The 27943-nt window shown below is 33.6% G+C and overlaps 3 protein-coding genes, 1 long non-coding RNA gene and 1 pseudogene across 4 annotated transcripts; 2 read left to right on the top strand and 3 right to left on the bottom strand.

Moving 5' to 3' along the window:
• The first annotated feature begins 870 nt into the window (after positions 1 to 870).
• LOC146935600 (14-3-3-like protein B) lies at positions 871 to 2341 on the top strand. Its single transcript, XM_085750748.1, has 3 exons — positions 871 to 1449; positions 1553 to 1675; positions 2228 to 2341. The coding sequence occupies exons 1-3, from the start codon at positions 925 to 927 to the stop codon at positions 2339 to 2341; spliced, it is 762 nt and encodes a 253-aa protein (XP_085606874.1). The 5' UTR covers positions 871 to 924.
• An 8108-nt stretch (positions 2342 to 10449) lies between these two features.
• On the bottom strand, positions 10450 to 11157 carry LOC146935599 (uncharacterized). Its single transcript, XR_015030281.1, has 2 exons — positions 11020 to 11157; positions 10450 to 10885 (listed from the first exon to the last, which is right to left on the bottom strand). It is a non-coding gene; the product is annotated as an uncharacterized LOC146935599 (long non-coding RNA).
• A 95-nt stretch (positions 11158 to 11252) lies between these two features.
• LOC146935597 (ATP-dependent RNA helicase DEAH11, chloroplastic-like) lies at positions 11253 to 19635 on the bottom strand. The gene is made up of 4 exons (XM_085750754.1): positions 18644 to 19635; positions 13772 to 16910; positions 11460 to 12700; positions 11253 to 11348 (listed from the first exon to the last, which is right to left on the bottom strand). The coding sequence occupies exons 1-3, from the start codon at positions 19484 to 19486 to the stop codon at positions 12345 to 12347; spliced, it is 4338 nt and encodes a 1445-aa protein (XP_085606880.1). The 5' UTR covers positions 19487 to 19635; the 3' UTR covers positions 11253 to 11348; positions 11460 to 12344.
• On the bottom strand, positions 11481 to 12323 carry LOC146935598 (ATP-dependent RNA helicase DEAH12, chloroplastic pseudogene; annotated as a pseudogene).
• Positions 19636 to 23763: 4128 nt separating the features above from the next.
• On the top strand, positions 23764 to 26998 carry LOC146935596 (uncharacterized). Its single transcript, XM_085750759.1, has 4 exons — positions 23764 to 23866; positions 25888 to 25996; positions 26085 to 26209; positions 26408 to 26998. Exons 2-4 carry the CDS (start codon positions 25915 to 25917, stop codon positions 26645 to 26647), a joined length of 447 nt encoding a protein of 148 aa, XP_085606885.1. The 5' UTR covers positions 23764 to 23866; positions 25888 to 25914; the 3' UTR covers positions 26648 to 26998.
• Positions 26999 to 27943: the final 945 nt, after the last annotated feature.

Here is a 27943-nt window from a genome sequence, read left to right as displayed (position 1 = left end):
GATTCTCATCATATCTATTTGTTACATGTGTTATTTGTATTGAAAATTGAGGGTATTTTTGGAAAGAAAAATCCAACCCAAAAGTGTTGAAAGGGATAGTTTTCTTTATATAGAATATAGGATATATATATATATATATATATATATATATATATATATATATATATATATATATATATATATATATATATAGATAGATATCATAATCTATTTTTTTTTATTTTTCATTTGATCTATTTTATACTATATATAAAGAAAATAATATAGATATCATAATCAATTTTTTGATTTTTGATTTTATCTATTCTATAATATATATAAAGAAAATAAGAGATTTTGGACTGACTTTTTTTATCATCCCAGTTATACCATTAAATAACCTTTTTTATAATAATGATTGTTTTTTATGTCATTAAAAAGATAAGAATTTTTAATATATTTTTTTGTTATATTGTTGGTGTCATATAAATAGATAAACATGATTAGTTTGTTTTTTTTTTTTTTTTTACTTTGAAAGTAAATAGTATTTATAATGATATACTTAATCAAAATCAAAATCTAATTAAAAAAACACTATTCATAATTTGCAAACGTTAGTGCAATAAAAAGAGCGAAAAGACGGCACACGAGTGTCCGTATTTTCGCTAGTCATAATAAAAATCATATATTGTTTAAAACCTAAATTAGTTTGTTTTGATAGAACTTTATAAAAGGATTTTCTTGTTATAAAATTATATTGTCTCTCTCTATTTTAAAAAGATTTTTTGTTTTGTTACAAAACACAAGGATAATAATACATATCTTTTACGTAAATTACTGAATTCAGTTATTTCATCCGTGTATATATATATAAGTATCGCGACTCACATAATCACACACTCACATTCTAAAAAGAAAACAGTTAAAAAACGAGAGAAGAGAATCATGGGTTTCACGGTCGCACAAAGACTAAAGAGAGATCAATGTTTTACGGTTGAACAAAGACTAAGGAGAGAAGAGTATGTGTTCCATGCAAAACTAGCACAACAAGCCGAACGCTACGAGGAGATGGTTTCCTTCATGCAGAAGATAGTTGTAGGGTACACACCAGCCTCAGAGCTTAGCTTGGAAGAGATTAACCTACTATCCATCGCTTACAAGTACGTGACTGAACCACTTCGTGCGGCGTTGAGAATCCTTTCGGAGGAGGAAGAAGGTAGAAAGAATGAAGATGACGTTGTGCATGTTAAGAAATATAGGTCTAAAGTTGAATCGGAGTTAGAGAATGTTTGTGGTAGTATTCTGGAGTTGTTGGATTCAAAACTTATTCCTTCTGCTTCTTCGAGTGAGATTAGGGTTTTTTATTATAAGATGAAAGGTGATTATCAAAGGTATTTGGCTGAGTTTAAGATTGGTGATGACAAAAAATCTGCTGTTGAGGATACTATGTTGTCGTACAAGGCTGCACAGGTTTTTTTTTTAAACCCTAACCCTAAAAAAAGTTGTTTTATTTAGTTAATATTTTTTTTTAATTTGAAAGATTTATTAACTAATTTGTTGTGTTTGTTTGAAGGATATTGCTGCTGCGGATCTTCGACCTTCCCATCCTATAAGATTGGGTTTGGCTCTCAATTTCTCCGTTTTCTATTATGAAATTCTCAACCGGTTTGACGAAGGTCTTGACATGGCCAAACAGGTTTGTGTTAATCCAAATCTTGTTTGTTTGTTTTGCAATAAATTGTTTTTGTTATGTGATGTGATTGAGCCATGAGAAATATCTCTAATGATCTGATTTATCAATAATCTTTATGTTTATGTTTCTGATTGTGCTGTAGAAGAAATATATTCTTCTACTAATAGTTGTGTCCTTTCTTTAGTTTGTGATGTATTTTTTCTATAAAACACAAACACGTCAACACTGATAATAATTTAAGAAAATAAATAAATTATATTGTAATCATTTGTGTCGATGATGAATAAGTGGACACGCCAGAGGTATTTAGTCCCATCAAATTATCCCACAAAGATTCCATTAAGTAACATTTTATGAACCAAATTTAAACCTGAAGGCATTGCTTGAATAAGGTGAATGAACAAATGCCTATGATATGTGACATTATTTCCTTATCAAATGCTTTCTTGTATATAGTAGATTTGTTGTGTTAGGAATATTGTCATAGTTGTCTCTCTTTTCTGATCATGTTTGGCCTGTACTGTACTTAATCAATTTTCTTTTCCTTGTTGATAGGCTTTAGATGAAGCACGTGATGAACTCAAATTGGAAGATGAATACTACAAAGACAGCACGGTTCACATGCAACTTTTGAGAGGCAACATCACCCTCTGGACTTCTGATCTATGACCAGGTAAAATGTCTACACAATAATCATTATGTCAAAGAATTTTGATTAATAATCATTGGTCTCCTTAATATTACCCCAATTTGATCATATTCTGAGTTAAAGCTATATTTGGCTTCTTTCAGGACCAGCTAGATGAGCTTTGAGCACTGATATTCCATGTAGGTTGACGGACGGGTCGTATTCTTCTTCCTGTGAAGGAGATGTGCTATGAATGTCATTTTAGTCCTTCCATATAACTAGGTCCATATTGCTTTTGGTTTTAGTCATTACGAGGATGGGGTCGTTTTTTTGTTGTAGGTTTCGGGTTGTGTCGAGCCTCTTGTCGTCTTTTGGTGGTGTTGTAGGTGCTCTTTCTTCGGTTTTGGTTGGGCATTTTGTGTGTTCCATTCCTCATGTACATTGATTACCTTTTTCTTATATATCTATATATCTATTTACCATTCAACAAAATAAAATAAAAATCACCCTGACTTTATTATGTTTATATCTCATGCAATCGATCTTCTTTTTCCTTCAGTTTTTTCGATAGTATCTATAGAGTAACACCAAAGATTAATCTTCATACTTGGTAAAATAAATGAGCACAATAACGTGATTTATGCCTTGGGCTCGAATGTATAATTTGTTTCGAGAAAGACATACTTACCAAATCGATATCTTGCTCAGTCACCACGTTAAATAATCGAGTATTGCGATACAATACAAAACCTTTCAAACGATGAGCCTGAAAAGTGAAGGCGTTAGCTAACCCTAACCTTTTCAAACGACGTTGCTATGTTGCTTTCTTGTACTTAAAAATGTTAATATTTTTATTGGTAATATATCTAGTAAGATTTGATTCACCGTTAGAAAAATAGATCTTCAGCTTCACAATTTAAATCTCGATTTGACAACTATGCTATGAAGACATTGAATCACATTTCAAAAAGGATCGTTTGTTTTCGCAGAAATCAATCTTTACCTTGATGAAGTGAGTGTTTCCACTGTCTCTAACTGTAATAGTCCTGCTAGACCTTACATCCTTCAAGAAGCTCTTACATCACTTTTACAGGTGATATTTTCTTCCTCAAGAACAGCCAAGTTCTTTTTTTCCTTACTAGGAAAACATAAAAAAATATCCCTAAAGTTTTGCAAGGAAGATTAAGAAAGTGATATTACCTTATTTACTAGGACGTCAAAACTTGGAAAGACTTAAGTTACCCAAAATTTTTTGTAAATATGATAAATTTCATGTAGCAAAAATAGTTTTTTTTTTAGTGAATATGATAGAATTGTTAGTTTTAGATCATAGAAAAAGCATGGCACTAATTTGTTACATATATTGTTAGTGAGAAAAGTATTATTCTAAACTGCATTATAAAAGTTCTTGCACATTTTAAATTTCAACCTAATCTCAAATGGATCTTTTATTTTCTGTGTATGTAGTGATACAACATAACTCATTAAATAAAACAACAACAATAACGTTGTTCATGTGGAAACCAACATTGTCCACCTTTCTGAAATCCCAATCGAAGGCATTGTGTACCACAATTTGAATTACAAATATCTACACAGCAAGCTGCTGGCGGTCCATTTCTGTTGTAAGGGCAGTTTAGTTTTGCTGGAGTGTCCAACACAGCAACAGATCCTGAAACAAACCAAATAGAAATTTTTTATGAACATGAGGTCAGAAATACATATAACAAATAATAAGATTTTTCAACTTAAACTAGTAAATTGATTACTAAATATTTACTAAAACATAGGTAGAAGAACTAGCTTTTCCCCTTACCCGAAATCAAAAACAAAATAATGCATACAACACCAAAAAGATAAGAAGATTGATAGTTTTGAGAAGTCATTTTGTTGGATTTCACCTTAATTATATATTTTTTTGTTACAAGACTGAATTCAACCCCATTATATAGACTCATAATCTGTTGTGAATTAAAAAAAATTCCCTAGTCAACTATCCCATTAAATGCTCATTTATGAGGCGAGATCATGACATTGATTTTGTATCGGTCAACTAATATATCCCTAGTCAACTATCATAAATATTTATATAAAAATATATAAATTTATAACCAATAGAATGATGACATCATTATCATTAACCAAAAATTATATAGAGATTACAAAAATCATGTCATTTTATATACTCCCTCCAGTCACTATTATAAGCAAAACTTCACTTTCTAGGTACATTGAATAATCAATGTATCTAGTCTTTATTATAGACTAGATACATTAATTATTCAATGTATCTAAAAAGTGAAATTTTGCTTATAATAGTGACCGGAGGGAGTACGTAAAAATGAGGACAACTTAATATTGAAGAATTAGAATATTTATATTAATTGCTCAATGTGTGACTTTATATATATTTTGAATGTGTTTTAAGATATTTTTCATTTTTACCACTATCAAATATATCACTTTCCATGTATATTACCATACAATCTTTAAAAAACTCATCTCCCTTATGGACGCGCAATTGATTCTTCACAATGTTCATAATAGAGAAATTTCTTTCAACGGTTGCAGTTGTCACATGCAATTATGATGATAACTTCAAAAGTACATCATTGGATAAACAATACATTTTCTAGTAATTTCTACCAATTTTCTTAAAAGATCACTAATCACATATAAATTAAAAAATATTCACAAGAACTAACATCCATGATATGATTTTCAATTGAATGTCAAGTCCATAAGCTCCAAAGAAGAAAATTCTGACAAAAAAATCGAGCTAAATTGATCTTTTAAATTTAAACTTGCTATGCAAATATGCATTTCACTACTCACCTTCATAAATATGTTATCAAACTCTTGAAATTCTTTATCAATCATTTCATAAAACACCTCATCTTGAAAGTGAAAAAGAGAAGTTGAAAAACTTGATTTGTTTTAGACCCTCTGATTCTCACTTTTCCTTACTACTAGATGCTTCAATTTTCTTTTTATATAAAACATTTTATATTTATTTTATATTTGTTTTAAAAAAGCTAATGACTCTTTGTTTCTCACTTTTGGTTTCTACGCACGGTAATATAACAACTTAAATATAGTGGGGTCAACATAAATTATAAAGTGGAAGCAAAATGTTAAAAATTCCTATTATTGGTTGAAATATAAAGTTAAGAGTGGGGTCAGCCGACCCCAAACCACACTACCTGCATTTGTGATGCCTGTGTGCATCCTGTGTGCAATGCACGAGTGATAAACTACTATTTTTCAACCTGTAAGAATATATTTTTTTGTTTTTTTATTTATCGTAGATAATTATTTATCCCATGTTTTTTTAAATTTGTTCGTGTTTTCTTATGTCGCAATGAAAAATTTGTGTCCTGTATTTTTTGTGTTTATTAGTGATAAATATATTTCCTATATTTTTCTTTTTCTTTCTTTGTATTTCTAACTTTTTTTTAATGAATTGGACAATGAATCTTGCATTACTTTGGTTTTGAAAAATAGTAATATTTATCAATGATTAACAGTTTCCCGTGAATTTTTCATGATTCAGTGATTATTTATATTTTTTAAAGATGATTCGAGGATTGATATGTGTACCATATTTTTTTTAATATTTATCACTGTCAAATATGTGTCCTGTATTTCTATGTATCAATGAAAAATAACTTTTTTTTTTCAGGTGATATATATTTGTTCCACATTTTATTGTGTATTAGGGGGTAAACATTACACATGGGTTAACGTTCTCTCCAATAAGTACACATCAGGGTCGAACATCCTTCATGCCACCGCTACTAGCAACTCCTCCCCCACCTGGTCCTCCATCATCAAGGCTAAAGATATCCTCCGTCATGGTTATGTTTGGAGAGCGGGTTCAGGATCTTCGTCCTTTTGGTTCAACCATTGGAGCCCCCATGGGCTCATAGGCGCCCTTGTCCCCATCATAGATGTTCATGATCTTCAACTTACGGTTCGAGACATTTTCACTCAAAATGTTCAACCCACTCAGGTTCTCTATACCACTCTCCCCGAAACTATTGCTGATTTCATTAACAATTATCACCCCACTTTTAATGATAGAGTCCAAGATGCTTTCATTTGGAAAGATAACATTAATGGAGTTTATACGGCTAAGTCTGGTTACTCTTGGCTACTTAGTAACTCGGTTCCCAACAACAATCCTCCCCATATGGTTTCTTGGACTTGGATATGGAAATTAAAAGTCCTTGAAAAGTTCAAATTCCTTATCTGGCTCGCTTGCCACAATGCTGTCCCGACCCTATCTCTGCTGCACCACCGAAATATTACTACATCTGCCACTTGCTCCAGATGCGAGAATGAAGAAGAAACGTTGCTCCACTGCCTTCGAGACTGCAATCACTCAAAAAACATTTGGCTCCAACTCGGTTTCATGCAACAGGATTTCTTTTCAGAGATGCCGCACCAATCTGGATTAAAAACCATGCCACTGGTGCTCATTCAACCACCTTCCTGGCCGGGCTTTGGTGGACATGGAGGCATAGAAACCAAACATGTCTTAGTGTTGATACCTGGTCTCCCATCCGCATCAAGTTCCACATTCAAAATACGGTTGCGACAATTCATTCCGCCTTGCGTGCTGAAACCGTCGCCAAACCTGACCGCTTTGTTCGCTGGAACAGCAGCAACTTTAATGGTATGGTCCTCAACGTTGATGGAAGCTGCTTAGGAACTCCTATTCGGACTGGTTTTGGTGGTATCATCAGAAACTCGGCTGGTTTCTTCATTAAAGGTTTCTCTGGTCATCTTGCTTCTAGTTCAGACATTTTGTTTGCCGAACTCACAGCAATACACCGTGGTTTTCTGCTGGCCATAGACTCAGGTATTGAAGAGATGATTTGCTATTCAGACTCTATGCTCTCTATTCATCTCCTCACCAAGCATGCTCCCACCTATCATGCTTATGCTGTTCTCATTCAAGATATCAAGGATCTTTTGTCTACAAGGAATTTCTCCATACAACATTGTCTTAGAGAAGGAAATCAATGTGCGGATTTTTTTGCAAAGCTCGGTGCTAATTCGAATGAAGATTTTACAATCCATGTTTCTTCTCCAGCTGATCTCCTCCCTGTGATCAAAAGCGACGCCATGGGAGTTGCCTTCCATAGAGCTTAGGCTTTTCATTTTTTTGTTTGCTTTTTCCTTTTCCTTTTTATTAGCTTTGTAACCAAAAAAAAAAACATTACACATGGGTTTTTTTATTTATTTATTGAAAATATTTGTCTCATGTTTCTTTATGTATAAGAGACAAATATTTGTTCTTGTAAAAAAAAGAGACAAATATTTGTCCTTATTTTTTAATATTTTATCGGTGAACAGAAGCAAAAACAAAACGGAAACAAACCAAACAGCCCCCAGTCCACTGTGATGAAGAGCAAAGCAGCGGATCCGAACAGTCTCTACGGAAAGCAGCAACATCGACAAAGCATCCACGACGAATAGCACCACAAACATTTGAAACGGACAAAACAACGCCGCCAAACCACCTCCGTTAAAGAACATAAAAGAGGAAATTTTGTATTTAAAAAAAGTTTTTTTAGACTTTTAAAGAATTGATTATACAAGTTTCAATGCATTGTTATTATATTTGTTTTGTTAACAAGTTCCCTTGAAATATTTATTAGCATTTTTCTAAAAAATTAGTGTATACATAAATTATTAATGTGATGTGTTGTTTTCATCTCATTTCTCAGTTTATGCTCTCAAGAGTCCTTGGCTTGAAAGTTCACTAAAGAAATTCAACTAGAGAATGTTGCTATTGTGATCCTTGCATCTTCATCCAGAAAAATAGACAAGGGCTAAGGATCTAATCAAAATCTTGTTCATTTTTAGGGCATCAAACTACAATACTCAATTCCTAAATCTTTTGTTGTATTTTTCGATGAAGCAAGTCAAGTAGGAAGGAAAAAAATTGGAGTTCTCTCATCATATTGTAGGATCATGAAATTTATATTAATTTAAGAGGTTGTTGTTTCTTGTATAGTGGATTTAAAGAATATGGATGAGCAATAGAGATGTCTCAGCCAAGAATGGAACTGTGAACTATATATATCTGTCACAACTCGGTTCTTTTGGTGCAATTCAGTTTGATATATTTAACAGTTTTTGTCTTTTTAGCTCTTATATTTGATTCAGTTCAGTTTAATTTTTTTTATATATCCTAATTTCAGTTTTATTCGGTTCACAAAGAATCAGTTCTGTTTTTTTTTTTTTTTTGTAAAGACAGTTCCGGTTTGGTTTGGGATGAACCATTATAGTTCAGTTCAGTTTTACCGAACTGTTCTAAAGGTTCAGATTGATTTTATTTCTAAACCAAACCATGAAATGAAGACAAAAATGACACAAAATGTTTTGGTGTCATGAGTAAAGGATAGAAGACATGCAAATGGGAAATTCTACTGATATTGTCACAACAACAACAACAACAACAACAACGCCTTATCCCACTAAGTGGGGTCGGCTACATGGATCAAATGCCGCCATAATGTTCTATCAAAGACCATATTTGGATCCAACTCATTGACCTCTAAATCTTTTCTAATGGTTTCTCTAATAGTTTTCTTAGGTCTAAAAAAAATTACTCCGACAAGATACATATGATTGCAACATCTTTAGTTCAGCAGTAAAATCTAGTTTACTGGTTTCATTTTCCCCTCGACTAATTAACATAAGAGAATGAAAATCCAATATTTCGCTCAGCATTTTCGTTTACAATAGTTCAGTAGTCAAAACACTATTTTCATTGTTTCTTAAAACGCATATGATCACTTGTATCTATCACAATTATTCACTACATTAGTCTTCCATATACTTCTTAGGAATTTATAAACACAGATTTTAGAAATTGAAAACTGAAAATATTTTTAGAAAGTTAATACATGATGATGGCAAAAAACAAACAAGGACTCACCTCACCTAGTCACTCATATGATCACTTGTCTGTTGATAATTAAGCATGGAATGTGAGCAATCTTAGGCCACTCTTTCCCTCCATTGTTTTTGCAATTTGCTTCCAATAAAGGACACTTCTTGATGGTCAATACCGAAAGAGAAGAAGGAAATCCCTCTTCTGGCAAGGATTCGAGTTTTCGACAGTATGCAATCTCAAGGTTTTCAAGAGATGTGAGATGCTGCAGCCACTTTCCATCCAAGCATTTTACATCAAGAAGATTATATATGTATATTGACACAAGAGAATTTGGAAGCAATGGCACATCCATTTCCATAAGTGCATTCAGAAGATCATCACCTCCAATGTGCAATGTTGTAAGACAAGTGAGACTTTGCAAACTCCACTCACTGATAGCTCTTGTCCAAGAACTTCAGCGACTGCTGGCGATAAAACTTCGTAAATTGATAGGTAAACCTTCATTTGCAAAAGACAGATTTGAAATATTTTGAATAGTTAATCCTTTTAGGCCAGTGAACATATTGACTGGTTCTGGAAGTGAATTAATCTTGTCACACATTGATACATCCAAATAGGTAAGGTTAGGTGCGCTAAATTCATTCGTGGAAAACGACTCAAGTTCAGAACAAGAATGTATGCTCAAATACTGAAGAAACAAGAGACTTTGTGTTGGATTTTCCGCAATTGAAATGAGTTTCAGATGTTCACAACGCATAATTCTAAGACTTTTGAGCACAGGAAGAGAGCCTAGAGTAAAAGATGTCAATGAATGACAACTATTGTGTATTTCCAATTCCTCAAGTGATGTGTAATTACACAAAGATTCATGAGCAAGGAATTCTATATTCTCACAATCACGGAAAGTGAGTGACCACAAAGTTGTAGGTAGACCGTCTCTAGGGTATGAAGCCGATGAAGGAATTCTCGAGAGGGTTAAGTCTAGGATCAAGTTGAAGTTGGTGCAGTTGAGCACAAGTGATGAATGAAGGTTTGTTGGTAAGTTTTCTGTGAAGTTTAACATTGGATTAGGAAACAATAGAGGACAGCCAGATAATTCAAAAGTTGAGGAAGTTTGGTTTATAGGTAAGATTCCTTTAAGTTTAGGACAGCCCTTTAGAGATAGATGTAACAAATTTGGAAAATCTGATGTCATATATAACAGCATCCTTTAAACGTAAAGGTAATAGAAGAAAAGAATACCTAAAGCAACATAGTTATAAGAAATAAAGACAGTATTGTTCAAACAAAAACGAAAAAAAAATACAAACAGAGAACACAGTATCTAATCACGGAATCCGGTCAATTATGCATACGTCTTCAACTTCTCTATTAACAAACTTAGGATTTACAGACACAGTACAAGCAGTTTTTGTTTACATACTACAATCCAATTTACAGTATATGCAACCTGTATTGTCAAATTTGTTCCACTTAGAACTTTGCTTCAATAGGTCTTAAAAGTGAAACACCATTTCTATTGTTTAATGTATTGCCAGCTTAAAGTTGAAAAAGTCATGACATCTTAAGTTACTTGCACTGCCAACTTGTTTCATTCAAGTGAGCTTCCATTGACAACACGAAATGTAGGTAGAGGCAATATCAAAATCTCATTCCCAGCCAGATTTGCAGTGTACTGAAATGAATGATAAAAACACAAGCAAACCATCAAAAGAAGGTTCCTAAAGTATCTTTAGTTTAGGGTTTGTTCGTTAACAATAACCAAAATTTAAGAAGACTTGTAGTTTAGAAATGAGGTTTCTAATTTACCTTCAATTTATGCCTTTGATTATAAGGCATGTTTTGTTTATGAATAAACAAAAAGAAAGAACCCCACAAAGAGGCCAAGAGATAATTCAACGCTAAGCATAAAATCCAACGGAGCAATTCACCTAACAAAAGGAAAACTAATACAATGCTTATAGTTAATACCAAAATAGCCAAAGCAAACAGATTCCATTTAATTTGATAAAGATTGGAAATGAAAAGCACAATGTGCATACCTGATTCATATGGCTAACATTTGCATTGCTTTTCTTTCACTTTTTCAATTTTCTCAAGAAATACCAGCAACAGTTTTTTTTTTGACAACTAAATACCTGCAACAGTTAATTGCAAAAGAAGCTTGTTATATATACTTTTTCATATTTAATACACGAATTCAAAGCAGAAGGTGCTAAATCGCTTTCATAAAATTATAATAAACTTACAATTTCCATGCAAATGGCAATTTAATCTATGCCCAAGGCCAAGTGTATAGTTTCAATATGGCTATAACATTCGCAGCTGGTTGTAAAGAACTCTAAGCAAACCCAGCAGATATGTTTTCCACACTTGCACTCAATGTGATCGCACCCATCTACCTTCTCAATTACATGCCCACATGCCGCGCAATTCTTGACTTGTTCTTTCCCTTTGCACCAATCCCTCAGAGATGAATCCGGGTCATCCTTGAATTGTCGGTATCTCTCACATGAAACGTACGGATGATACTCTATGTGGCACCTGGTACAAGTCTCTGAATAACATGCCCCACAAACAAATGGCGCACTAGCTGTCCCGGGATCTGCAACTCTATAGATTGAGGGGCAGTCAGGAGATGGACAAAACCTATAGGTTCCTGAACTTGAGGCTACGAAAGCCCCCAAAGAAGCCCTGAAAAGTTCTTCCAACTTATCATTTGACAGGAGAGTTCTGAAATCTACAAGCAAAATATGATTTCCACAGCCCTGATGAGCACAACGCATTGGGAAACTGCCTCGGTTTTTTATAGCAGATTCACATTGCTCCACCAGACATGACCGGCAGAACAAATGACCACAACCTTCAAGCTGATATCCATCCTCAACCTCACACAAGCAAATTGGGCAACTAGGTCCAGCGTCAAATCTCTCACATGAAGGATGGCTTAAACGTGCAATCTCAAAAGTTATTTCCTCTACTCTTGATTTCAACTCGGTGTTACCATGAAGAAGGATTGTCCGGTTGCGTGTGTTGAGCTTAAGATCTGCCCCGGGTACCTTCTCTTTTAGTCCATGAAGATCTGGCCCGAAATTCTTAACCACTTGCTTCATAAAATCAGAAGGTAGGTCCCTTCAGCTCAGACGGATTACTGACTGTTTTTCTTCATGGAGGGACAAGAGAGATTGAATTAACTTTTTCTCGGCCAAAGCAATCTTGTCCGGCGAACCAAATATCCGTAGCTTCATGTTGCGCCTATCAAATTGAATGTAAGTTGATGTTGCTTGCTGTATTGAGCTCGTAAGACTGGAACCATCTTTGGACAATATGGGCTGTAGAGCGGCAGGGGTGAGGTTGTCGTGGACAATGACTTTCCCTCTCCAAAGTTCTTCCAGAAGTCTCCTACCTTCTGCCACCGTCTTTGTAGCATTGGCTGTTATTTTCACTCGGTGGGAGCCGTTAGGAGTCTTGTCTAAATTCCACTCAAGACCTAACAAGAAGACCAATCAGCGTCAGCGGTAAAATAGTAATATGATTAAAATGCCATTGAATTTTTCACTTTACATTGAATTTTTCACTTTACATTAAGATTAAGATTAAGATTAAAATGCCAGTATTATGATTAAAATTCCAACAAACCATGGACGGCCAGTTTGTAAAATTTAACATAATAACTAATATAGTGCCTATGAAACAATAACGTGACCCACGATCCATGTTAAAACACTACACAATAGTTATCTTACAATTGTCAAGCAAAAAATAGATAATAACAAGAGGTATTAAATGGCTATAATAGATGGTTTATACAGTTGTAAAAATGTTAAATCAAGAAAGATTCATTTCCTCAAAACAGATATTTTAATGTGGCCTTTCAAATGTTGTAATTGTAATATTTTTTTTGAAAGAAAAAAAATTAGATCATTTTGAGAAGAAAAAACATATAAATAGATGAGGTGACAGCTAGACGAACAACCTAAATAAGGATGGTTTATTTTGGACAATAGTAGTCTTGAACACAAGTTTCAATATACAAGGTGCTTTTTATAATGTAATTAACACATAATAATTTTCACTTTACATTAAGTTCTAAAATCATTTACAATGTAATTTACACATAATAATTTTCACTTTACATTAAGTTCTAAAATAAAAATAACTTTGTACACAACCTTAAATTATTTTAAGCTTAAACAAAGACTGCCTTAAATCCAAGTTCATACATTTAAATGCATTAACAACTAAGATACAAGTAAAACAAGGGGACCAACAACAACAAAAAACACTACTACTCTTTTTTTCACTTTTTCCAAACCTGTTATTTTTTTTGGGAGGGGGGAAGGAGAATGAAAACATAATGCTGAAGTTAACTAGCTAGAACAATTAATTATATATATAAACACACTCACAAATGAACAATAGGCATTGGGAAAATCCAACACTTTTGGGGGACATGTTAAGGTGCCGCCGTGTGTGTAAATAGAAGGATTGGCTTTTGAAAAGGCGTCAATAGATGAATTACAAGCAGCTACAAAAGAAAAGAAGCATTGCAACGAAATACCTTCTAAATTGTTGAAACTTGCCAGCACTTTTTTCAGTTGTCCCTTAATCACATGATACACTGGAGGAGAAAATATCAAGGTGCTGTGAAACAAATGCTGGGCCTTTATCTTCTGCCAAGAAAGAAATCCAGGCAACACCTTTCCATTAATTTTCTCCAAAGCTTTTGCTGCTTCTAAATGTAATCTTCCATCAAAATGAATTAAAGCATTCATCAAATAATCCTTCGGCTTAGGTGGAAACACCTGAACACGGCAAGAATTAATGTGAGGGTTTTTTTTGGGCATTAAGGGGGAGATTTCTTTTAATATTGTCTCTGCAATCGCACTGCATGGTGGATTTTCAACGGCGTCTCCTCTCTTAAAGAAAAAATCTAGAATCCTTCTACTAGTAGCAGATCTTAGTATATCCAAAATTTCAGTTTCAGGAACCTCTTTGTCAAGCCCAGTTATAAGAATGTTGTCCAAATACTTATCACTGGGAGCACAACGAACATACCTTCTTCCATCTAAGATAAGGTTTTCAAAATCTCTAATGATGAAATCCACATCATTTTTATCACATTTGATTATGCCAACTGCTTTGATAGGCCTACGAAGCCAAGAAATTCTTGCTTCGACTGCAGGAAATGAAAATGTTGTATCCCCTCCCATAGCTGACTGTGAATGAACTATTTTTAGGGGCAAACCACAAAACTCTTCTCCATCCAGCTCAGCAGCTCTTTTGGCGGCATTGGAGGTCAGAAATGTTATCCTTCCCCATTTTGCTTTATCCTCAACATCTTTCACCGTGCCTGTGAACTTTTGCATGTCGCATATACAACCAGAAGTATTGTTCTCAAAAAACATCAGGAGCTCCATTTCGTCAATTGCATTTACGTTTGGGTGAAACACATCAACACTCAAGGGAAGCTTCTCAAGTTCCAAATGCTTTATCTCAGCACCAGAGCCAAACATAGCCACGGGTGATGAGGAACCAAACCCATGATACAAACATTTTTCCATACATTCAGTGTGTAACCTCTTCTTCTCATATTGTAAAACATCATTCACCAGTTTACTAGCTGTATTCATATCATGTGAACAGGCATACAGCTGAATGTAGTTCTCGTCAAAATTCACGTCAAGAAAGATTCTTTCATCCATACAAGCTTTCCTAATACGAGAAACATGACCGAGCAAATTTCCTTTCCCACAAAATCTCTTGAGAACATGTTTGCCAAAACCAACCAGCGTGTTTGTTTGCAACTTCTGCTCTTCCATCTTGGATACATCAAACAAGGGAGGAGGTTTAAGGCTGTATAATGATTGAAAGTCAACAGCACTCACACAGAACAAATATTCATTAGACTCTGAACGAAGCTCATAAAAAACCACCCAACTAGGCCTCTGGGAAAATACAAGCAAGGAACAAGATGGATGTAGTTGAACATGTTGCCCAGTTTGAGCTACTATGTAACCAAGTTGATTGCGTCCAGAGTACATGGCTACATTTTCAGAAAGTGAGGACAGTATAGCCATTTTAATGTTCTTATCATGAAAAGAAGGGTTATGAGGGTCCCAGCGCCAGTAACTTGGAACAACATAGCCAAGTTCACTCTCTAGGCAAGATTCTAACTCCAAAAATGTGTTGTGGCATCTCCTCATAGATTTGGCATTAATGCTGTTTTCCCAACACCATTTATTCTTCCAATTTTGAGGCTGGACTTCCCATTCCTTGTACACAGAGAGAAGAGTAAAAAGGTCACCGTCGCAATGGCAAAATTGCACTTTCTGACAATCAGATTTTTGCTTATCACCTTCATTACCAACTCTGCAAAATACACTTCTAGCATTGGCCATCATGGCAGCAAGGGCAATGCCTTCCCTACCCAAGGTATATTGGAAACAGCTAAGAATGAGTTTACCAAGCCTAGGTTCAATCTCCATTCTTGCTAAGCGCCTACCTTCAGAAGTTAATTCAAAAACATCATTGTTGAGTTTAATGGCTCCTAATTGAATTAGATTCCCGATTGCCCTCTCAATAGAGCTAGTACATGGAGCATCCACAAAATCGAAATCCTGGACATTCTTCACCCCTAAAGCAAGGATCTTCAAAACTGCTACGCCAAGATGAACTCTTCGAATCTCGGGATCTTGATTTGGTTCCATAGACTGATAATCATCTTCTGAGTACAGTCTATAGCATCTACCAGGCTCGGTCCTCCCAGCACGCCCAGCCCGTTGGTTAGCAGAACTCTGGCTGATCCAGCAAATCTTAAGTACACTCATCCCACTGCTAGGATCAAAACGACTATCTTTAACCAATCCAGAATCTATCACATACTTAACACCAGGAATTGTAAGTGATGTCTCTGCGACATTCGTTGAAAATATCACTTTTCTTTTTCCAGGATAGTTCTTGAAAATTTGAAATTGCTCTTCAGACGAAAGTTTTCCATGCAAGGGCAAAGCAACTGCCGAGGGGGTTTCAAACTTTTCACAGGCCCATTCTACATCTAACTGTGATGTAAGAAAGGCAAGAATAGTTCCTTCTTTCTCTTTCTCTGTTCTATGAATTTCAGTTGCCATTTTGACAACATCAAAAACGTAAGGGTCCACAACAGAAGAACGAGATCGTCCTCCATAATCGGAAGGAACATATCTCACCTCCACAGGGAAGTTTCTCCCTGGAACACGAAAAATTCCACAGCCATAGAAGTAATCAGATAGTTGCTTTGCATCAGCCGTGGCAGACATGATGATAAGCCGCATTTCAACCCTCTTACCAAGTAAATTCTTTATCAACGCCAACAATAAATCAGTATTTATACTCCTTTCATGAGCCTCATCCACTATAATACACGAAATCCCAGACAAATTCTTGTCACTCATGTAGTGCTGCAATAAACAATGATCTGTCATGAAGATTATCCTGGAATCGAACTTGTTCCAAGATGAAAATGAAGAATAACACTTGATTGAACTGTCTTCATAACATCCACCACTTTCTTCCCGGACCCTTTCAGCCAATGATTTTGCAGCAATCCTGCGAGGCTGAGTGCACACAATTGACTCATTGGCCCCAACGCCCGAATCAGCAAGAAACTGCACTAACTGAGTACTCTTCCCAGAACCTGTCTCTCCAATCAACACTGTTATCTGTACATACATACACTAATCAGATGAACAAAAACAACAAGATCTATGAATATCAACATAATTAATAGTATCAATCGGCAAAGAGCAAAATTAAAGTTTCAAACTTGTAAAACTTGCATCTCTTCCAGATAAAATTACCAACCTACTACACCTCTCTTATTTTTAGCTTTAATTTTAAAGTAGTCTTTCATGCCAAATTAAGTCGACTCAAAAGGATTCAATTATATATTACTTTTTGAGTTCATTCATGATTGACCTACCCCAATGATGACTTATCAAACCTTTCAAAACTGGGCATATACAACAGCAACAACAAGCATTGTCCTACTAAGTGGATTCATATAAGAAACTAAAAATAGAATGCATAAATTTCAAGGAATTAAATGCATGAACTTCATGATAATATTTATATATCATTTAGTTTATTACCATGTTCCTTATGTTAATGTTAGTATTTGCCTGAGAAAGGACTATTTTGGACCTTCAATGTATCAAATGTGCAAATACATTATTATGTATCTCTTTTTTTGTAATTTTATGGACGAAATTGACTAACAAGTAAACACATGTGACGCTAACAAAAGGACCAACATGACTAACTAAAAAGACACTTGAGAACGCGTTGATAATTTTGATACATTTAGGGTGTGTTTGATCTACTAAAAATCAGTGGACTGAACTTGACAACTTTTTCTCTGTGCCCTTTTTGATTTAGGAACTAGTCACCGAACTGGACAAATCAGGTAACAAGGGACATGACATAAACATGAATTTTGTCGTCCGTACTAGACCATGGGACAATTTTTTCTAGACAACAAACTATCAAAAAATAGCAAAATAACTTTTTTATGTTCCAAAATAAAAAATATTATCTCTATCTATACACAGTACAATTCATAGTTTAGTACTGTCCTCTCTGTCCCATGTTCATTGTTTTGTGAATCAAAGACATCCTTAACAAATTTCTTACACATTCTATGAAGCAACACCGCTAATAATTTGAGAAAATCACATAATTCGGTGTAAGAGAAATGCTAGGCTAGAGGTGTCAATAGAGCCCCAAATTTCAAAGCCCACTTAAAAAAGCCCCCACCAAGCCCACTAAATTAAAGCCCCCTAATTGAAAAGAATTATTTGGGGCCAAGCCCACTATAAAATCTATTTATTTGTGGGCCTAATAAAGCCCCATATTATAATTTTTTTCTTAACAGCTTACTACGATCTTATTTTAAAAAACAGCTTATTCAAAACAGCTTATTTATGCAAAACAGCTTATTACGATTTCATTTTAAAAAACAACTTATTCAAAACAACTTATTTATGCAAAACAACATATTTATGCAAAACAACTTATTCAAAACAGCTTACACATTTTAACACATTTTTACACATTTTAACAACTTATTTATGCTAGCATACACATTTTAACACACATTTTTCAACACACTCTCTTTGATCAGTTGAAATTCACATTTGACCCACCAAATTTATATGGGACCTACATAATTTGATGGGAACTATGTGAATTTTAACCGATCAAGGAGAGTGTGTGTTGTTAGCATTCCTCTTCGGTGTAATTATATGTGTCGTGTCCATTGCGACACGCATAATCAAATGAGTGTCTGTGCTTCATAGTACACAATTACACACTAAAATGACCATGTATCATCTCAACAAATTACTACTTTTTCAAGCTTGTATGTACATAGTACCATAGAAAAATTATAGGGTACCTGTTGATGATATATTTGGTGAAGAATTTCCTTCCTATAAGCATAAATAGGCAAACCTTCTTCAAGTCTCCTCCTTTCCCTAACAATGAAATTACAAATCTTCTCCCAATCAAATCTTTCACCAAACCTAATCACATTAACATCATCATCATCATCATTATTATTTTCTTCTAAATACATCAAAATATTCTCCATAGCATATTCAAATTCCTTTAATCTTTTCTCAACCAAATTTTGTTCACCATCAAGCATTTTTTTTCTATCAAGATTTTCTTCTTGAACCCTAATTGGGAAAGGTTTACTTAATAAGCTATTAACTTGATTAATTTCTTTTGATAAACGATCCCATTCATTTATCCAACGGTTTATTTCTTTTCCTTCCATTAATTCCTTCACATGGTTAATGAATACGCTTCGGAGACGAACGTCGAGTTCGTCTCCGTGTTTGGAAATGCCGGAGATCATCGAGATGAACTCCGGTGATAAATCGTGACGGCATTCTGATAAACGTGATTCCCAGAACCAAACGACGGCGTTGATCGCGTCTGTTGGGTTGTTGAAATTGAGAGAAGCAGCGATGCTTTCGTTTGGTGGAAATGAGAATTTTTCCGGATTTGGATTGCAATCGGCGATCAGGGTTTTGATCTCTTCACGGCGGAGCTCACGGCGGTGGGTGAGGCGGAGGTTGATGATGAAATTGGGGAGGTGGGGGCGATCATGGAAGTGGTTGGACTGGAATCTGGGGTTCCGATGATGGTCAGCTGGCCACGGTGGTTGACGGCGGAGATAAGAGCTGTGCTGGGTGGCGGTGCGGTGGTTGGTGGTGGGAAAGGCTTTCTTCATCAGTGATTGAATATTTAAACCCTAATTGGTTTAAGTCAAAATCAAGTAAAAGTAGGTTGATTCTCACTTAAAAGACTTTGATTAAATGGTTTTTTTTATAGATAAAAACTTGATGTCGAAGTCTTAAATAGAGTTGGAGATAAATCCACGACCCGATTCAATCTACGAGTAACCGAAAAGATCGAAACGGGCGGATACAAACAGGTCACGGGTCATCAAGTTGAAATTTCGGTTTAGGTCGGGTTAATGTAGGCAAGTTCAGGTGGAAAGATTTAGATTGCGGATAACCAAACCTGCATGGTATATCAAGCGATGTCGTTTTGAAGTTAAACGCTTGCGTTTTGATTTTTAGGGTTTGCATAACCTCGTTGATTCACTCAAACTTAGTCTTGTTGTCTTGCCTCCTCACATTCTCTCACTTCACTAACAAAAACATGGAGGTTGGTCTTGAAGCTCTATCTCACACTGAGTCACGAACACAATTGTAGAACACTCAGTCGTCGTCGTTGTTTAACTCGCACTCACCACCACATCTAACCCTCACGACTCACTCAATCTCTGGTAACACTAAGTCTCACATTCACCAACAATTTTGAATCCAAATCTCGATCTTTCATTCATCTTGTTGACTCTCTATGTGTAACTACACTCAAATCAAAGGTCATATCTTCTGCTTTTAATGTTTATCATTTTTTTCTAATTTTTTTCTCGATTTAGGGTTTCTGACCATTTGCTTTTGTTTCTTGTTTCATGATTCACATCTCTACTCTGCGTATGTTACAGATCTAAAGGTTAGATTTTCTGTTTTTAATATCTACTATTTATGTTATTTCTTGATTTGGGGTTTTTGACCATTTGTTTTTGTTTTTGTTTCATGATTCACATCACTGCCATGCATATGCTTCATATTTAAATGTTGAATTTTGTTACAATTTTCATATTTTGGTTTCATGATATATTCATTTTTGCTTATACTTCATGATCTGTTGAAGATTGAAGGTACATATTTAGATTTTTTTTTATTAGGTTTTGTCCCTTGTTTTAGAATTTAAAATACATATTTACACTAAAAAAAAGTTAGTGTTGTTTGTCCAATTATTTAAAGTGAAAAGAATTTATTAATCTTTTTCTTGGTTATATTGATATCAAAAACCTTATATATACCAATAAAAAATAAGCTTATAAGAAAATTCCATGTCATTGTTTATTAATTTTTTTTATCAAATGAATGGTCTAGAATTAAAGTTGAATAAAAAATTCAACTCAAAATTTTTATAGGGAGTGTCCCACATTAAACCTATGAGAAGAGCCTATGGATTTTATAGGGGGATGTCCACATAATATTTTTTTTAAGAATATTTTATTGAGTTCATATTTTGTTTCATTGTATCTCTTTTTTTTTTCCTTGAAAAAAAAAGCCTAAAAATATAGGATGTTTGCCTTCAATATTTTTCAGCTGCACGCATCAACTATTTTACAACACTTAAAGCTCTTTAGAGCTTGAAATAAATACAACTTGATATTAAAAATTGAATTTTTATTGAGTTTAATAAAATAACTTCAAGCCCATAGCTCATATCACTTAATTTTCAAAATACTTACCCTCAGAAATTTATCTCCAAAAATTTATCTAAAAAAAATTTCCCATTGAAAATAATAAAAACAATTTAAATAGTATTTGTTTTTTTTACTTGAATTTGGTTTTAAATCATTAACTTAAACCTACCTTATTTTATTGGCGAAGGGATGGCAACATTTCTTAATTCCGAATAGATTGTGTAGTGAAATTGTTAATTCTTATTTTATAAATTGTGTGTCATGTTTTTAATATCTGTAGTATTTCAAATCACTATGAACGATGTATTTTTGCACTATGAAGTGTTTTAAGTCATGTGTCTTTTTTTTTTCTTTTTTCGTTTGGTGCATATCAGTCTTTAATAGTGCATGTATTTTATTCAATGAGTTGAATCCAACCGATCAACTAAGATTTAATTTTCATTATTAATTATTACTAGGCTTTGAAACTTTATGTCAAAACACTTTGAATATCTTGATTTCATATTGATGGTGTAGTGTAATTTGTAACTCTTATTTTGTAAGTTGCATGTCATGTTTTTTAACCTTATTTTGTTGTTAATGTTGTTAAATCATTTTGAATTTTGTTTTCATAACTTTTATTTTGTACAAATCTAATTATATTGTTCGATAAAAGATATGTTAACCCGTGCGAACGCATGGGTGTTACACTAGTTATTCAATAAGTGTCATACCATAAAAAGTTTTCTATAAAAAAATTTCCTAGCTGATTTGGAGAACACTTGGTTGACACTTGAATCATTGGTACATTTTTATTTTTAAACACTAATGATTATATATCAAATAGGTTATTGGTTAAAAATTTAGAACTGATACCATCTAATTGTGATTATGTAGAATCAAAAGTTTAATTTGAGTGAATATTCGTGCGTTCACATTTGTTGAAAATACATAGGTATTTTTGCTCCATGTCTTGTGGTTTGAAATTGATTCAATATTTTCACCGTTTTCATGTTTGTGGTTTACCGTTTTTGCATCCACAAATTTAATTAAGCATGTCAATTTTGTCTATGGATGATGTTAAATTGCAATTTTGCTTTGAATCTTAAAGCATCATGATCCATTTGTTAAATCTTCTGTTTTTAATATCTACGATTTATTTTATTTCTTGATTTGGGGTTTTTAATATCTACGATTTGATCAAATATCTTGCTTTCCATGGTGCGATGGTGCCCCATTGTAAATTAACTTGTATAATGCATACTGCTATATTTGTTACATAATTAAATTATAATGACTTTTCTTTCTCCATCTAAATGACTGTATTAAATTTCAATGTTTATAATAGTTTGTTCTTGATTATTTTTATGCATCTCTTGTCCTACATTATCTATAATGTGTGTGGTATAGATGATTTTAAAATGTTAGTTTTAATCTAGTGTAATTTTTGTTTCATCCATAGAGATAACAATAAGGTTGTTGAAAAGTTGGCCCACCTAGCCCATACTGAGCCAAATTTGGTTTGGATGGAGGAGGTACCATTAGCAATCTCTGATGTATATTTCCATGATCTCGTGAATTAATATCATATCGTCTATATTAAAAAAAAAAAAATTAAATTTCATTGTTGTGTTTGATAATTTGAAAGTTGATCAACATTTGATACAATTTTAGTTTCAAACATTTAGTTTAATTTTTATTCATTGACAATTTCGCAAAATAAGTTAAAAACCAAGATAAACTAAAGAGTAGATTTTGGCACACCATTTAAAAAAAAAAGGCCAAAATACCTCTATGAGTCCTTTAAGTTTCATAAAAATCTCCGATTAGTCCTTTAAGTTTTAAATTGGTCATTTAAGTTATACAATGTTTACAATGTTACCCTTTTTCATACAACACTGTCAAACAATGATGATGTGGCCATTAAGCGACCACATGGCAAGTCCACATCAGCAATTTTTTATTTTTTTAAAAAGGAAATAAATTAAACTCAAAATTTAAAAAAAAAAAATCTAATCTTCATCTTCGATCGAAGAAAACACAACATCTTCTTTTTCAACTCATCTTCACCTTCAACCAACCCAGAAAAAATATATCAAAACTTAAAAGGAAAAAACTATACCATCATTGTTCTTGTCTCTTTCTTATCATTGTTCTCGAGAGGCAATTTCTAGGTTGCAAATTGAAACCATTGTTGTTTAAAGCCACAAGTAAAATGATTTTTAACACTTCCTTCTCTAAATTTTCCAGAAAGCGAAACCCATAAATTAAAACAATACATCCAGAATTTAAAAACATCAATATCTAAAATTTTCCTTCTCCAAACAACAACATAATGATGAACCACCATAGATTTGTGTTCCATTTACATGCATTAAAGATGAAGCATTAAAGATGAAGTTTAAATTCGTGACCCATTTTTCTCTCAAAATTGAAATCCCCGTATATTTAAATTTGTGACCCATTTCTCTCAAGATCGAAATGCCCCAAAATAGAGATATGCAGCATGGAAGAGATGTACAATTGTTGATCGAAATTCCCCATATATTTTAAGTAATGTTCTTAACACCGGGACTAAAATCACTATTAAAATTAAGTAGGGACTAAACTTAAAAAGTCTTAATTTTATAAGGACCAAAGACATATTTAATCCATTAATTTTTTATCTTAAAAAATGACATTATATTCATCAATAAAAAAAAGAAATTATAAATAGTAATAATAGCTATAGAATTTCACCCACTTCCTTATTTCCAGAAAATCAGTTCCTCCCTCGCCGGAGAACAGCTAACACCGCCGCGTCCATCTTTTCGTCACCGTCGCTTTCTTCCTCTTCTCTCATCGGTAACCTCTCTTTATCATCATTCTTCATTCATCTCTTTTGTGTATTAAAAGGTTCATTTCATCAATTTTATGGTTTTACATCAAATCTAGATTCCCTCTTCTGCTATAAACCCTAACTCTTCAAATATCAATTTGCTGCTTTCACTTTCATTCTACACTGTTCAATTTGCATCTTCCCTAATTTTTTTATTATTAGTCTTATCTTCCCTAATTTGCATCTTGTGCACAATATCTGTTTGATAAAATGCCACAGCGGCTTTTACTTCAAAATGTGCGTCATATACTATTTTTCTAAGCTACGTATCTATGTACTCTTTTTTTCTCTCTATCATTTTGATTGATTAATTAGTTACTTTGTGTCTATTCAGATAACTGTTATATGGTTGTTATAGTTTCAAAATTGAACGTGGGTTTTTCTAAAGCTTGATCTGTTTCTAAAAGAGTTTTGTTACTTTTGCTGTTTGGTTTTTTATGCATTGTTAGTGTAAATGACATGTGGTAACATTAGGGGCCCCTTTGGATTAGCTTATTTTAGAGCTTATATAAAACAGCTTATGCAAATAAATAAGTTTTTATGTATTATTTATAAGTTTTTAAGGTAGTCTATGAAAAAACAGTTTTATGAAGATACGGTTTTCCTTAGTGAGAGCTTATAAATTAAAATAAATGCTTATTTATTTCCATAAGCTATTTTTCATAAGCTCAAACCAAACGGGGCCTAGAGAGAGTTAGGGTAGCACTTATTGTAGAAAAAATAATAGAAACTTGGCTTAGGTGGTTTTGGCATGCAGAGAGAAGACTTGTAGATTCTATAGTAAGGAGAGTAGATCAGATGGAGGATAATCAAATCAATTTCATTAGAGGCAGAGGAAGACCTAGAAATATTCTTTAGCCATGGTAGAGTACCAAAATATATTAAGGCTTCTAGAAGATAGTGAGTGAAAGAAATATTCTTTTATTGTTTTGATAAATAGTGAGTGAAACAAAATATGTTCAGAATGAAAAGAACTTATAATAATGTGCCTTCTATAAACAAATCTTATGTTATCAGATTGGCACGAGGCTGTGAGAGAGGATGTATAGTAGTAGGAGAATTGGGAATGTACCTGATTTTTTAATGTCTAAGACATAGGGCCCATTTGGATTGGCTTATTTTTTAGCTTATGTAAAACAGCTTATGAAAATAAATAAGCTTTTATGTTTTGTTCATAAGCTTGTCAAAATAAGCTTTTATGTTTTGTTCATAAGCTTGTCAAAGTAGTTTATGAAAAAACAGCTTATGAAGATATACTTTTTTGTTAGTGAGAACTTATGAATTAACCTAAGAGCTTATATATTTGCATAAGCTTGTCAAGGGATTTAGAACTTTTGCTCTGTACGGACAAGTCTACCGAAATTGGCATTTTTTAACTTGGATGTACTTTCACACTCAAGTCTCTCCCTCGGTCAATTATTTTTGAGTAATATATGGTTGTCTCTGATCCAATGGCCTTAGCTTGTCTTTGATGTACATACTAGAGCATCAATGAATGCTTCAAGTATTTGTTAATATTTTTTCCCATCACTCATTTTACATTGTTGCTAGCCAATGAATCAATGTTATTAGATATGGATTTGAACTTTTTGGTATTTTCCATTTCTTTGGATGGTATGATTGGCTCAATCATTTGCTTCATTGGTTTCAACAGTGGCAGTTGTGGGTTAGCCATTTTTTTCATAACTTTCCAAGTCTGAGGAGCTTTTGCCTTTTGCTGTAGAATTTATTGATAGCATTCAAGGTTAATGTTCATGAATGGTTTTTATTTTTTAAAAATAACCTTTATTATTTTATTTTTATAAGATATCTTATCTTTATTATAATTTATGGTCTTATTAAATATAGAAATACCCTGTAATGATCACGGGTGAATGAACTGCCATGACCACAATTGCTTCTATATGTTGTTTGAAAGTACATCATTGATAAGCTTTCTGAGTATTTGATTTTTTTTCCAACACTATTATACTATTTTGTGTTTCAGGGATTGTCATTATCACCGAAAAACAGCATGAATTTTGCATCATCGTTGTGCAGAAGATTGAATATCAAGGAACTCGTGACAAATGTTCCTGTCTACAGAAGCACTGCTGGTATACCTTCATGATCCTATATTGGCTATTTGTATCATGACTTTCTAAAGCAAGCTAGACTAATGATCTTTAAAATTCATTATTTTAGATGTTTCTGGAGAGGGGTTGAGTTTGGTGTTCCGCCGTTGGGCTACCAAAAAGACAGCTGGGTCCACAAAAAATGGACGCGATTCAAAACCTAAGAACCTTGGAGTGAAGAAATTTGGTGGAGAGGTAAGAGATTTATGCTTCAAGTTTACGACATGCAATTAGTGGGAGAGTACCGAACCTGGAATTTCTGAACATGATTCATTTTGTTCACTCATGAAGAGACTCTTTTCTTATTTTTGTTATCATGCAGAGGGTAATACCTGGAAACATCATTTTGTTCACTCATGAAGAGACTCTTTTCTTATTTTTGTTATCATGCAGAGGGTAATACCTGGAAACATCATTGTTAGGCAACGTGGTACTCGTTTTCATCCTGGAAACTATGTTGGACTGGGGAAAGATCATACTCTTTTTGCTTTGAAAGAGGGATGGGTGAAGTTTGAACGCAACAAGCTGACTGGTCGCAAGTGGGTGCATGTTGAACCTAAAGAAGGTCATGTCCTCCACCCTGTGTTTGCTGATGTTTCTGCATCCGAACCAAAAGCTGGTGTCGCAATCTGACCTGACCAATTTCAAGCATGATCAAAAAAAATATCAGTGATCAAATTTTTTGGCTTACGTGAACTCCTAAATGTTCCTCCTCTGAAGTCTGTTGTTTTTCACATGGTTTTGTACTGAAATCATTTAAAGGGTTGATTCTAGAAGGAATTAGTTGTAGGTGCTTCAGTTTTATGCCTTTTTTTGTCAAAATGTTATATAACCAATCAGTTGGTTAATATTTGTTTTGATTGAATAGTTGTATAAAGAGGTCTTTGAGGACCTAAATAATTCATTCGATGTTCAACTTGGTAATACGATTAAGGGTTCTATGGAGCTTGACAGCACGATAATGTAGATTTTGTTGGTTCAAAATCCCAGATGGCTTTTAGTTCAGTTCTTTGAATTAATTATTTTAAGCATATGTTTAAGATTTTATGAGTAGAAAAAAGATGGTTCAAACACTTGAGACTCGTGGCAAAATTCTTAAGGTACGAATTTACACATTAAGATGTTGGGAATTTAGATCATGCTAATATTTCTTTATACACTTGTTAATTTTAATGTAAAAATTCTTAACAGCAGGTGAAATACTACACACATTTACTATTCTTATCATACCCAAATGGTCCTATAAAAGTGCACTTAAATTGCATATAAAAGAGTCAACTTGAAATTCAACAAAGAGTTGAGCTGTTGAACATAATCCTAAAAGTTAACCTAAAAGAGCAATAATTTTCTCCGAAAATGAGTGCTATAACTAAAACAATTGTAGGCTACAATAAGCCTCTTTCTTCTTATCATTCCTCATCCAACCATGTACTATCAATAACCTTGATGTCTTTGAAGTTGAGATTGCAGATCTATAATTAAAAAATGACTTGTGTTAGATTGATTCCTCATCCAAACATGTACTATCAATAACCTTGATGTCTTTGAAGTTGAGATTGCAGATCTATAATTAAAAAATGACTTGTGTTAGATTGGAAAGTGAAATAGCAAAACACAACTAAACAAGTAAGAAGTTGCATAATAATCAACTAAAGGACTTGTATTTTGCCTATTATATATGATTCAACAATGATGTGCCATGAATAACATTCTGTACTACATGTGACACAGTGAATGTATATGAAAAATTAGATTCTATAGCAGCATCATTATCATGAAAAAGCATATAAATAAAATCAAATGATTCTTTCTCTGCAAAAAATACAACATTATTCGTGTATATCATTGATAACACATCGACTCCACAATTCAACTTGCGTTGGCAACTTGTCTTTGAGTAATCTCAATCCGAATACGCATATCTTCGAC

The sequence above is a fragment of the Medicago sativa genome, chromosome 3 (assembly GCF_051527215.1).
Source record: "Medicago sativa cultivar Bolivia chromosome 3, Bolivia_mono, whole genome shotgun sequence".
NCBI classification, from domain to species: Eukaryota; Viridiplantae; Streptophyta; class Magnoliopsida; order Fabales; family Fabaceae; genus Medicago; species Medicago sativa.
This window is presented reverse-complemented; position numbering and strand designations above follow the sequence as displayed.